The sequence below is a fragment of the Hyperolius riggenbachi genome, chromosome 7 (genome assembly GCF_040937935.1).
Source record: "Hyperolius riggenbachi isolate aHypRig1 chromosome 7, aHypRig1.pri, whole genome shotgun sequence".
In the NCBI taxonomy this organism is placed as follows: Eukaryota; Metazoa; Chordata; class Amphibia; order Anura; family Hyperoliidae; genus Hyperolius; species Hyperolius riggenbachi.
In genome coordinates this window covers 169,945,824-169,959,436 of record NC_090652.1, presented here as the reverse complement: position 1 = coordinate 169,959,436, position 13,613 = coordinate 169,945,824, and the positions used below count along the sequence as shown (strand labels likewise).

Here is a 13,613-nt window from a genome sequence, read left to right as displayed (position 1 = left end):
AAACGCTTGGTCGTGTGCAGACATTGCATCAATTCGGTAAGGACGGATGAACGTAGAAAAGCTTGACCACGTTGCTGCCTTACATATTTGCTCAGGCGAAGCCCCTGCATTATTAGCCCAAGAAGCTGCCCTAGCTTTAGTAGAATGCGCTTTAAATGAGGCAGGAGCCTCACTTCCCATAACTATGTAAGCTTCTATAATAGCTAACCTAATCCAATTAGCTATAGTAGATTTAGAAGCTCTCTGACCTACAGTTTTCCCTGAAAATAAAACAAAGAATCTGTATTCCTGACATCTGCAGTTCTGTTCAAATATTCCAGAACACATCTTCTAACATCTAATGAGTGAAAAATCCTTTCTTTTCCACACTTTGGATTCACACAGAAAGTAGGCAACATAATATCATGCGACCTGTGAAACCTAGACATAACCTTCGGACAAAACTCTGGATATGCCTGTAATCCTAATGTATCCTGAAAGTAAGGACTTTTCATAGACAAAGCTTGTAGCTCACTGACCCTTCTGGCTGTAGTGATGACTCCTAAAAAATACTGTTTTTAATGTAAGATATCTAAAAGAACTGTCCTTAAGAGGCTCTAAGGAACCTTTGGACAGTCCCTTTAAAACCCCTGATAATCTCAAGGAGAAACATATGGTTTATAAACTGGCAGTTTCCTAGAAAAAGCCTTCAGAAACCTCACTATCAAAAGGAGAGGAAGACAAGGGGATAACTGAAAAAGCAGATAAAGCAGCAATCTGCACTTTAAGCGTACTTACAGAAACATTTTTATCCCAACCCTCCTGAAGAAAATCCAGGACTGCTGGAACTGACAGGCTATCAAAATTAAAGCCGGACAGCCGAAGATGGAAAGTTTTCCAGCATTTCAAGTAAATCTTCCTAGTAACTTCTTTACGGATACCAATCAATGTAGAGTCTGCCTTGTCAGATACTCCCAATTTTTGAGTAAGGATCCAGACTGACAGATTCAATCTGCCTGGATGTGGATGCCACAGGTTCCCTTGCAGCAGCAGATCTGGCCTGCAAGGAAGTCTCCAAGGGTCCCCTAAGGTGCAATCAAAATCATCAGATTTTGACAACCTCTTGTTGATAACGGCAGGAATCAAATTGAGAGGAGGAAATGCATACCGAAGTGGAAAGTTCCACTCCTGAATGAATGCAGTCACCCCCAGATATATGCTTTTTTGGATTGAGGGAGAAGAAACTCTGAATCTGGGCATGATCTTCTGTTGTGAACAGATCGATTGACTGTGTTCCCCATCGTTTTGTGATGTCTGGGAACACCTCTCTCAGTTTAGAGACCACTCTGATGACAGAATCCTGCTTCTGCTCAGTTTGTCTGCCTCTATATTGAGTTTTCCCTCGAGACGAACAGCTCTCAAGGATAACACATTCTTTCCTGCCCAGGACAAGATCTCCTCCACTTCTTCTTGCAACAACAGGGATCTCGTGCCTTCCTGTTTGTTGACAAAACGCTACTGCCGTAACATTGTCAGAGTGGATCAGAACATTGGACTGTGACAGTATCGATCGCGCCTGAAATAAGGCCCGCTTTACTGCCATTAATTCCCTCCAGTTGGATGACCTCAGACTCCAGTTCTGTCCACTTCCCTTGAAAGGCTCTGTGAGCTATACGAGCTCTCCAGCCCCAAGCGCTTGCATCCGTAGTAATTACCTTGTCTACAGGCTCCTTCCAAAGCCTTCCTTTCACAAGGTTGGATTCCTCCAACCACCACTGCAGAGACAACACCACAGTTTGAGGAATTGTGACTTTGAAATCTTATGTTTATGGACGACCGTCCCAATTTCCTAGAAGGAAACTCTGCAACTTCCTGGTGTGTGCCAGTGCCCAGGGTACTGCCACCATTGTGGATGACATCAATCCCAGCACAGACAAAATCATCCTTAGGGAAACCTTGTCTTCCCTCTGTAATGATTTCACTGCCAAATTTATCTTTAGGATATTTTCCGGAGGAAAGAAAATCCTCTATTTTAATGAATGCACTAGCATGCCTAGAAAAGGCGTTTTCTGACTTGGAATCAAAGAGTACTTCTCTAGGTTGATAATCCAACCTAGGGATCGGAGATGTTCCGATACCAGATTTAAATGGTTTGTCAGTTGATCTGCTGAACTTCCGAGAATAAGCAAGTCGTCTAAACACGGAATGATTAAAATCGACTGCTCTCTTAACGGAATCAATGCTTCTCCCAGCATCTTTGTGAACACTCTTGGGGCAGAAGTGATCCCAAACGAAAGGCAAACAAACTGGTAGTGTTCTACCCTCCTATTTTCTCCAACTGCAAATTTTAGGAATTTTTGCGATTTTTGGTGAATGCCAATATGCATCTCTTAGATCGAGAGATGCCATAAAGGCCCCTGGAAACAGTAGCTCCCTTACTGAAAAAATGGATTCCATCCGAACTTTTTCTGTCTCATAACAGGTTAAGTCTTTTTAGGTTCAGAATCAGGCGAAACTTGCCAGACGACTTTTTACTACAAAAATAGTGAAACAGAAGCTTTGCTTTTGTTCCTTTACTGGCACAGGATACAGACTAACCAGCAAGCTCATGGTGACCCAGAACTCAGAGTGTGTAAGAGGCTACAATGGTCCTAAAAGCCCTCTTACTAAAATGCTAAGAAAAGCAAAAAAGTTTGCTTTCTTAAAACAGAAAGAATTTGCAATAATTCAGGTTGGAGTGAGCTTGAGATGTCTCCCAGTGCATCACTGCTGACTATATGCAAATTAACCATTGTTACCCTTAGCAGCTACACACCGCTGGAATGCAATGATGTGTCAGCTTGTTAATTTGTACAGAGCCCTAATAATCCAACATGCATACAGACTGTTTCGGATTGTTTGATCCGGCACAGGATAAAATACATTCTGTTTTAGCATGTTTTGCAATATACTCAAAATTTCTGGAAACAGAGTGGGATCTCCTGGGGCCTTTGAGACCACAAATCTTGACGATGGATGGAGCGCAAACTATTTGGTAACCAAACTTTATTGATCGGCAAATAAACGGGCTTTTTGCCCCTTTTGCCCACCTGAGAGAGAAGCATCTTAGCCTCCCCCCACCGCCTTACACGAGTCGTTGGGATTTGACTGGGTTTTCGGAGCTTTATATTTAAAGCCCCTTTTCCCCGACTTGTCAGAAGTCCACTTTCTGCCTTTTCTCTGATCTTTAGAGGCATCTCTTTGATCACACACAAAAACTTTAGTTGCAACAGCTTTTTTCTTTTTAGGAAAAAAATTTTCTTTTTGTTCGATGTACTTTCCAAAGCTGATCATTAATTTCAGCAGTGGGTGTAAACCTAATTGCCTCAGCCGAGGAATCATCTAAATATGCAGCAGATTTAATGAGAATCGCAATAGAATTCAACAAATGCTCAACAGGTGCCAGTATATTAGCTCTGAGCTGATTAATCCACAGCTCCAAAGCTCTGACCACACATGTAGAGGCAACAGCCAGCCTAAACATAGCCACACTAGCCTCCAAAGACCTCTTCAAATAAGCATCCACTTTTTTATCCAGTGGATCCTTTAGCTTTGTATAATTGATCATGAATAGACAAATTAGCTACCACATCCTTACTCAACTCCAAAAGAGTAATTAATGGCAGCAATCAACGCCTCCGTATCCTCAATACGGAATTTAAACTTTGGAACAGACTCAGATTTTATTTCTCTAATGTCTGAATCCTCAGAACTAGCTGCAAACTCAGCCTGACTAACATCAACCTCAGTCACAGATACAGCAACCTGAGAAGTAGATGGATTAGCATTCAATAATGAAGACTTAATTGATTCCAATGAAGCCTTAATCTCCTCTCTAAAGGATCTCAATGTATTCTGAACAGAGTGACCCGGCTCCTCCCTCATAACCCTCTCTATGCACAACTGACAGAGTCTTTGCATAGGGCAACATTAGCTTAACATTGCACAAAGGGCATCTCTTATAATTAGGAGGGAGCCTATGCTTATCTGCAGCAGCAGCCTCAGCAGATTTAGCAGCGGCCTCAGTTTTGGCCTGCAAACAAACAAAACCAACAAGGCATTTAACTCTGTACAGCTTTAGCACCTTTAGCCCAGAAAGAGAAGCCATTATCTCACCTTCTGGGCGGCCTGGTTGCTCTCAATCCTCTCAGCGTCTGACATGTCTCCAAACTTTCATGTCCAGCGCAGGACCAAACTCCCTCTGAGCAACAGTGCAAACAGGCCTGCGCAGCCTCCCTTTTAAAACATATCCGGCCTGCCACAATTGGATGAGGGGCGGACCGGAGGTTCAGAAGGAGTAATGAACCAGCTCTACAATTTGCTACATTCGGCATACCCGCCGGAAATTATGCATCCGGACGCGGCCAAGCGTCCTAATGGCCGCAATGCGCTCCACGCTGCACATGGCCGCTGGCTTACCTCCGTCCTGCTCCTCTGCCGCAAGGCCGCCAAGGGGAACCCACGCCTTCCACACTTGCTCTCCCTGGCAGCGGGAGAGAAAGGTAGGCAAACCCCAGTAAAGATCCAGCCTGGGGCGCATGGCCAGACTGCCTCAGTACCACAGTCTCAGCCACCCAGAAGGATCCACCTGCAGCCCAGCACACAGGCTTCACCCAGAGGGGAGATGCCGACCTGCCTGGACGCAGGAACAAACAGCACTGAGGGTGGACTAACCATGTGACTTTTTTATAGGGGAAGTGCTGTCTGTTCCTGTTCCTGGGAGGAGCAACGTCTCACCTTTGCCCTGAAGGATTGTGGGGAAAAATAACCTTAAATAAAAGATAGCAACTGATTTGCATTTCATTGAGTGAAATAAGTTTTTGAACCCCTACCAACCATTAAGAGTTCTGGCTCCCACAGAGTGGTTAGACACTTCTACTCAATTAGTCACCCTCATTAAGGACACCTGTCTTAACTAGTCGCCTGTATAAAAAAGACACCTGTCCACAGAATCAATAAATCAAGCAGACTCCAAACTCTCCAACATGGGAAAGACCAAAGAGCTGTCCAAGGATGTCAGAGACAAAATTGTAGACCTGCACAAGGCTGGAATGGGCTACAAAACCATTAGCAAGAAGCTGGGAGAGAAGGTGACAACTGTTGGTGCGATTGTTCGAAAATGGAAGGAGCACAAAATGACCATCAATCGACCTCGCTCTGGGGCTCCACGCAAGATCTCACCTCGTGGGGCGTCAATGGTTCTGAGAAAGGTGAAAAAGCATCCTAGAACTACACGGGAGGAGTTAGTGAATGACCTCAATTTAGCAGGGACCACAGTCACCGAGAAAACCATTGGAAACACATTACACCGCAATGGATTAAAATCCTGCAGGGCTCGCAAGGTCCCCCTGCTCAAGAAGGCACATGTGCAGGCCCGTCTGAAGTTTGCCAATGAACACCTGAATGATTCTGTGAGTGACTGGGAGAAGGTGCTGTGGTCTGATGAGACCAAAATAGAGCTCTTTGGCATTAACTCAACTCGCTGTGTTTGGAGGAAGAAAAATGCTGCCTATGACCCCCAAAACACCGTCCCCACCGTCAAGCATACGGGTGGAAACATTTTGCTTTGGGGGTGTTTTTCTGCTAAGGGCACAGGACAACTTAATCGCATTAACGGGAAAATGGACGGAGGCATGTATCGTGAAATCCTGAACGACAACCTCCTTCCCTCTGCCAGGAAACTGAAAATGGGTCGTGGATGGGTGTTCCAGCACGACAATGACCCAAAACATACAGCAAAGGCAACAAAGGAGTGGCTCAAGAAGAAGCACATTAAGGTCATGGAGTGGCCTAGTCAGTCTCCGGACCTTAATCCAATAGAAAACCTGTGGAGGGAGCTCAAGCTCAGAGTTGCACAGAGACAGCCTCGAAACCTTAGGGATTTAGAGATGATCTGCAAAGAGTGGACCAACATTCCTCCTAAAATGTGTGCAAACTTGGTCATCAATTACAAGAAACGTTTGACCTCTGTGCTTGCAAACAAGGGTTTTTCCACTAAGTATTAAGTCTTTTATTGTTAGAGGGTTCAAAAACTTATTTCACTCAATGAAATGCAAATCAGTTGCTATCTTTTATTTAAGGTTATTTTTTCGATTTTCCTTTTGATGTGCTAATGTATATACATGTCTATCTCATCATGTCACATGTCACTTCGGGTATCCTTTAAAGGAGTACTATCGATTGAAACGACTTTTTTTTTTAATACTGTATATTAGTGTACACATTACCACTAGTGCTAGGGGCACTTTATTTATTCACCCAGGTCTCTCTCTTGCTATCCCTGCTTAAAAATTCATTTCTCACACAGCTCATAGTAGTTTGGGTCACCCTGAGCTGCTTGGTTACTCTGTCACACAGCTCACAAATATATTTCACTGTGTCATTTACAGCATGCAGGAGACATGAGGAGAAATAGGCTGATCTGAGGTGGTAACAGGTAACTAAATGAGCTGGAATATTGCTGGAATATAACTAGCTATTGTGTTTACACTCAGTCTGGCTGCCTGCTTGTGGTGATACACTCCAGGCTGCATCCACTTTACAAGCTGCTGAGAGGGGCAGACCACTGTCTACAATTAGCATTATTAGTATCTTTATCAGTCAAGAGAAGCAAAGATAATAAACACACATTGCTAGAATCTTTAACCCCTTACCACCATATCAATAAGATTCTTTCAGCAAGGTGATAATTAAACTATAAACTGAGGAGTTGATAGCAACTCCCCTGTGCAGACATGGGCTTAGCCCTCTGGGAGCCCTCAGCATATAGATACATTTGTATCAAACACTGACGGCCAAAACTGACGGAGGATTTTACAGCTGATAGGAACAGCTGTGTGAGGAATCAAATTGCTCCTAGTACTTGTCCTAATGTGTGCTACAACATACAGCATTTAAAAATAAATGCATACATCGATAGTATTCCTTTAAACAATGTATGTACAGGGCCTAGCACACAAATAAGACACAAGACAAATAACATTTATATTGCGCTTTTCTCCTGGCGGACTCAAAGCGCCAGAGCTGCAGCCACTAGGACGCGCTCTATAGGCAGTAGCACTGTTAGGTAGACTTGCCTAAGGACTCCCACTGAATAGGTGCTGGTTTACTGAACAGGCAGAGCCGAGATTTGAATCCAGGTCTCCTGTGTCAGAGGCAGAGCCCTTAACCATTACACCATCCAGCCACTATGCTGTGTTCCTTTTTTAATTTCTCTGCCTGAAAGAGTTAAATATCAGGTATGTAAGTGGCTAACTCAGTCCTGACTCAGACAGGAAGTGACTACAGTGTGACCCTCACTGATAAGAAATTCCAACTGTAAAAAAAAAAACTTAGAATAAAATGGCTTCTGAGAGTAAGAAAGATAAAAAGGAGCATTTCTTATCAGTGAGGGTCACGCTGTAGTCACTTCCTGTCTGAGTCAGGACTGAGCCAGCCACTTACATACCTGGGCCCATATGCAATTCACTTTTTCATCTAAGTTTTCTCCTAGATGATATTTTCACAACTTGTAAATAAAATTAATTCTACACCCCTGCCAAGCAAACAAATCAAAATCATTTTGACAGTACTTTGTCACCAACTTTTTGGTCATTTTTCCATTGTAAAGAGCTAAAAAGTTGCTTTAAATTGAAAATGCAAAATTATCTCCTAGGAGAAAGCTCAGGAGAAAAAGTTAATTGCATATGGCCCGTTATTTAACTCTTTCAGGCAGAGAAAGAAAAAAAGGAACAGCAGTTATTTGTGTGCTAGGCACTGTACATACCCATGCTTATCTCATGTCACATCGGGTATCCTTTAAAACATTGGTTCAACACCCCCCCCCCCCCCCCCCCCCTGATTGGCCCTACACTACATTATACATTTATAGACATAAATGTCAGCGCTTTATAAATAAATTTTCATTTAATACAAAAAAAAAAAAAGCCTGCCAGCTTTGATAGAGGAAAAAAAAATAAATTATATATTATATATACATATATATATACATACATACACAACCTGTTGCATCCGTGGTAAGGGCTTGTTCACACTATAGGCTTGATTCTCAAAAGTGTGATAACTGTTGATAGCCGTTGTCACGCACCCTGCCGCTTGCAGAGCTTTTCACCTGAACAGCGTTCGTTCGCGTGAAAAGCTCTGCAAGCGGCAGAGCACGTGATAACTGCTGTGATAGCAGTTATCACACTCTTGAGAATTGAGCCCTACGAGTGTTTGCGGTTTTTTTGTTTTGTTTTTTTAAGCGTTGGCGATTTTAGAAATTGCCATAAAAGCGCTTGTGCAATGATTCCCTATGAGCATGTTCACATATGAGCGGTTCAACTACGATCCGCTTCCAGCCAGGAAGTGACATCAGGAAGTGAAAATCTCAATCGCTCATCAAAAGCGCTTACACAAAATCGCCCAACGCTCAGAAAAAAACAGGAAGCGCTTGGGGAAAAAAAAAAAAAAAACAAAAAAAAAAACAAAAAAAAAAACACTCTATTCTCGCTTCAGACTCTCTTTAAATGTCTCAATAACTTGATCCCTGACCTGTCGTGTGTGTTCTTTGGACTTCACGGGGTTGTTGCTCCCAATATTCTCTTAGACAACCTCTGAGGCCGTCACAGAGCAGCTGTATTTGTACTGACATTAGATTACACACAGGTGCACTCTATTTAGTAATTAGCACTCATCAGGCAATGTCTATAGGCAACTGACTGCACTCAGATCAAAGGGGGCCCGAATAATTATGCACACACCACTTTGCAGCTATTTATTTGTAAAAAATGTTTAGAATCATGTATGACTTTCGTTCCACTTCTCATGTGTACAGCACTTTGTATTGGTCTTTCATGTGGAATTCCAATAAAATTGATTCATGTTTGTGGCAGTAATGTGACTGGGAAGATGGATGGAGCCAAATACAGGGAAATCTTGGAAGAAAACATCTTGGAGACTGTAAAAGATTTGAGACTGGGGCGGAGGTTCACCTTCCAGCAGGACAAGGACACTAAACATAAAGCCAGGGCAACAATGGAATGGTTTAAAACAAAACATATCCATGTGTTAGAATGGCCCAGTCAAAGTCCAGATCTAAATCCAATCGAGAATCTGTGGCAAGATCTGAAAACTGCTGTTCACAAACGCTCTCCATCTAATCTGACTGAGCTGGAGCTGTTTTGCAAAGAAGAATGGGCAAGAATTTCAGTCTCTAGATGTGCAAAGCTGGTAGAGACATACCCTAAAAGACTGGCAGCTGTAATTGCAACAAAAGGTGGTTCTACAAAGTATTGACTCGGGGGGCCGAAAAATTACGCACACCCCACTTTGCAGTTAATTGTAAAAAATGTTTGGAATGATGCGGAAATGCATTAAACAGCTGACTTTACCAAACACTCGGCAAAGTCAGCATTCATAAAGGCTCTTTCCGCATGAAAAAATTACACTACCGAGCAGAGTGATAAATCACCGCCTTGTGCGGTGATTATCGGAACAAATGTAGCAAAATGTTAATTCATAAAGATCATCGCAAGCGGTGTGAGGTCGGGAAGTACCGCTCACTCTGATGTGGCGATACCAATGTAAGTGAATGGAGACACACAGACCTCCCAGGCAACTGCAGCAGAGCGGAACATGGAGAAATGTATCAACTCGGCAGCTTCCGTGTCTCCGCAACCCATCCGCCTTCCTAGTTCGGGGAATCTCCGCACTGCTACCGCACATGGATACATTATTATGAATGCCCACCCAGAAGTCTAAAATACCGGCAGCGGTGTTTTACCGCATTGATTCCCCTTACCGACAGCTCCTTTATGAATGATAGCCTTTGTGTTGGTCTTTCATGTGGAATTCCAATAAAATTGATTCAAACTTCAAGGGGGCCGAATACTTTTGCAAGCCACTGTATATAATAACATCTCTGCTGTATGAATAAACAGGGTCGAGGAGTCGGGAGTCATACCAATTTTGGGTACTCAGAATCGGTGGTTTCATAAACTGAGTAGTCGGTAGATTTTTGTACCGACTCCACAGCTCTGAGAATAAAGCCTGATGTGTAGTTGCCACTAATAGAGATGGTCAATGAGATGCAAACAATTCTGTGTTGATGCAAGTTCAAGCACATTTTGTATGTATAAATGTATGCACTCCCTTTGCTCATGGGATCAGTTGATATGTTGTTAAAATTGGGTTTGTTGACTATGAAATAAATCAGGGCTGGTTCACACTTGGTATAAATATATATATATATATATATATATATATATATATATATATATATATATATATATATATATATGTATAAATATATATATATATATATATATATATATATATATATATATATATATATATATATATATATATATATATATATATATATATATATATATATATATATATATATATATATATATATATATATATATATATATATATATATATATATATATATTTTTTTTTTTTATTTTTTATGGCCAGAACCCGAAGTTTGGCCACTTCGCGTTCTGGCTGGCCACTTCGGGTTCTGGCCGGCCAATGTGAGAAGTGGCCGCTGTGCTGCGGCCAACGTTAGAAATGAAATTATTCCTGAAAGATTAATGTATTTTCCGGCCGTCTTGCTGCGGCCAAATGTATGAAAAGTGCGTTAATTTAATGAAATGAAGCCGGCGGCAATGTAGCAGATGAAGCCGGCGGCAATGTAGCAGATGAAGCCGCCGGCTTTAGCTCTCTCTCCTCCCGCTGCCTCTCTCCTGGCAGCCGGCGGGGACATGCGTGTCCTCGCAGAGTCGTTCGTCGCGGCAGGTAATCCTGCCATTTGTTCCTGCAGAGCGGGCGCTGGCAAAAGCAATGTCTGCAGCCTCCCCGCTCTGCTTCCCTGGCACAACGAACGACTCTCGGGGACGTGCATGTCCCCGCCAGCTGCCCGTAGGAGAGAGAGGCAGGGGGAGGAGAGTGAGCTGAAGCCGACGGCTTCATCTGCTACATTGCCGCCGGCTTAATATCATTAAATTAACGCACTTTTCATACATTTGGCCGCAGCGAGACGGCCAGAAAATGCATTAATTTTTCAGGAATCATTTCATATCTAACACTGGCCGCAGCACAGCGGCCACTTCGCACATTGGCCGGCCAGAACCCGAAGTGGCCAGCCAGAACGCGAAGTGGCCAAACTTCAGGTTCTGGCCGTAACATAATATATATATATATATTTACATTACACACAGATGCATACATAGCACTGAAATCTACACTTCACAAGACATGAAGAGTAAACCAGCATAATGCACCAGACAATGGCTGTACTCACTGCAACGTGGTATGTGTGTATATAAACAGTTCACGCATCAGCAGTTGCGATGCAATGAATTACATTTAGTCATGTCACTGTCCCTCAGAGGAGCTCACAATTTAATCTCTGCCACTGTCACATCCCCTTTGTAGGCTAAAGGTAGCCATACACTGGTCGATTTGCCATCAGATTCGACCAACAGATAGATCCCTCTCTGATCGAATCTGATCAGAGAGGGATCGTATGGCTGCCTTTGCTGCAAACAGATTGTGAACAGATTTCAGTCTGAAACCATTCACAATCTGTGGTGGTGGTGCTGCCGCCGCTCCCCCAGCCCGCATACATTGCCTGCTCCGGCCGGCGCGACTCCAATCCCAGGTCTCCGCTGTCTTCTCCGCTCTGGTCTCCGGTATGCTTCACTTCTTCCTGCTCGGCAGGAAGTTTAAACAGTAGAGCGCCCTCTACTGTTTCAACTTCCTGCCGGGCTAGAAGAAGTGAAGCATGCTGGACCCGGAGACCAGACCAGAGTGGAGACGGAGCAGTGGTGACCGGGGTGAGTCACGCCGGCGGAGCAGGTAATGTATTGCGACTCTATTGCGTCGGCCGTCGGGCACTCGAACGCCGCTAGCGACGCGCTCCCTACCTGCAAGCGATCGATGGTAATTTCCCGCACGGAGCGATCGACGGGACCGATCTATTTCGGGTCGTATTAGATCGAAATTTAGCGTGTAGCGTGAACGATGTGACAGCAGATTCGATCCCAGTGATCGAATCTGCTGTCGATCGGCGGGGAATCGGCCTAGTGTATGGCCAGCTTAAGGCCAATTTGGGGGAGAACCAAGTAACTCATCTGTGTGTTTTTGTAGTGTGGGAAGACAGAGTGCTCAGAGAAAAGCCACTCAAGCATTCGGAGAACACACAATCTCAATGCAGATAATCTTGAGATTTGAACCAGGGACCCTCGTGCTTCAAGATGACGGTGCTATCCAATATGTGGAACTAGTCTACTTTAGGAGACCTAACTAGAAACCGCATAAGGAACAATTGTCCAATCACAGTACCCTCTACAGCACAAAGCACAGTAATTGGTCAAAAAAAACCAGCAGTTCAAGAGGAGCACCACCCACTCATGTTAGCTAAATTTTGCCTATTAGGTTTCCTGCCCTTTATGCTACCATGCCAATCTTCTTCAACTTCTCACATCTCTGGAAAAAGAAGCAAATAAAATTATGAACAGGCAGGGGCGTAGCAATAGGGGGTGCAGAGGCAGCGACCGCATCGGGGCCCTTGGGCCAGAGGGGCCCCGAAGGTCCCTCCCTCAACCACAGTATTAGCTCTCTATTGGTCCTGTGCTCATAATAATCACTTCTATAGATACTTTGAATAGTGGTAATCATTAACACACTGTTCCCCATCCCCTTCTTGCACCTCTGACACTGTAGTTGCCATTGGCAGGTTTTGGTGCACCGTATCAATTGTCATGTAAAGAGTGCTTGGGGGGCCCCATGTAAAACTTGCATCGGGGCCCACAGCTCCTTTGCTACGCCACTGTGAACAGGTACAGCAGTAAAACCATCAGCGGTTCTAACTATACAATCAACAAAACTATTAAAAAGTTTCTCATGGAATCCAACATATTTTTTCCCTACTTTTGCCACTGTGTGCTTGTCTATAAACAAGATGCCCTGGTGATACACTGCACTATGTAGGCCAGTAAATACAGAGCCTTAGCCGGTCATCTGGAGGAATCTCACACATGGGATAAAATAAATAACTGCTGAAAAAGGCGGAGCCAGGTGACAGGTCTCCAGGCCTTATAAAAACCATGTAACCGTACATGCCAGGCATGTTCCTGAGGACAGAAGGTAACAGCTGGCTGTGTAATCTCACCTCGATGATCTTCTCTTTCTTCTTCTGATCTGTTTTCTTGTTGGTCGTGGGAGCTGGGACCTTCTTTGGCGGCATCGCAGCACACACACTTCTACCCCCCTCAGACACTCCACGCAAGAGCTTGCCTTACGGCTAGTACAGCATCGACGTCATCATTAGCAGACCTTGTGATAGTGTCGCCGAAACGGGACTTCATTTCCCAAAATGCAGTTCGTTTCAAGTGACTAGCAATATCTGTAGTTACTGTTGCGATTCATGTCAGGAGAACAATATCGCAAGACTGCACATAAATAGGTGACTCAACATTATATTATTGCAACATCCGGCTTTGACATTCCATTCCAGTAGTGTTACATGGCGGTACATGAGGTTATGGTTAGACATGAAGTGATCAGTATCTCTGAGAGATGGATTGTTTGAAAGATTCAGCAGA

General features: G+C 43.8%; 1 protein-coding gene across 1 annotated transcript in view; it reads right to left on the bottom strand.

The window, feature by feature from the left end:
- The window catches only part of ZC3H15 (zinc finger CCCH-type containing 15), a 107,966-nt gene extending 94,629 nt beyond the window's left edge, over positions 1-13,337 (bottom strand). Inside the window, exon 1 of the mRNA XM_068244873.1 lies at positions 13,181-13,337. Within this exon, the coding sequence (XP_068100974.1) occupies positions 13,181-13,255 (75 nt within the window). The 5' untranslated portion in view covers positions 13,256-13,337. The remainder of the gene's footprint in view (positions 1-13,180) is intronic.
- Between the last annotated feature and the right edge of the window lie 276 nt (positions 13,338-13,613).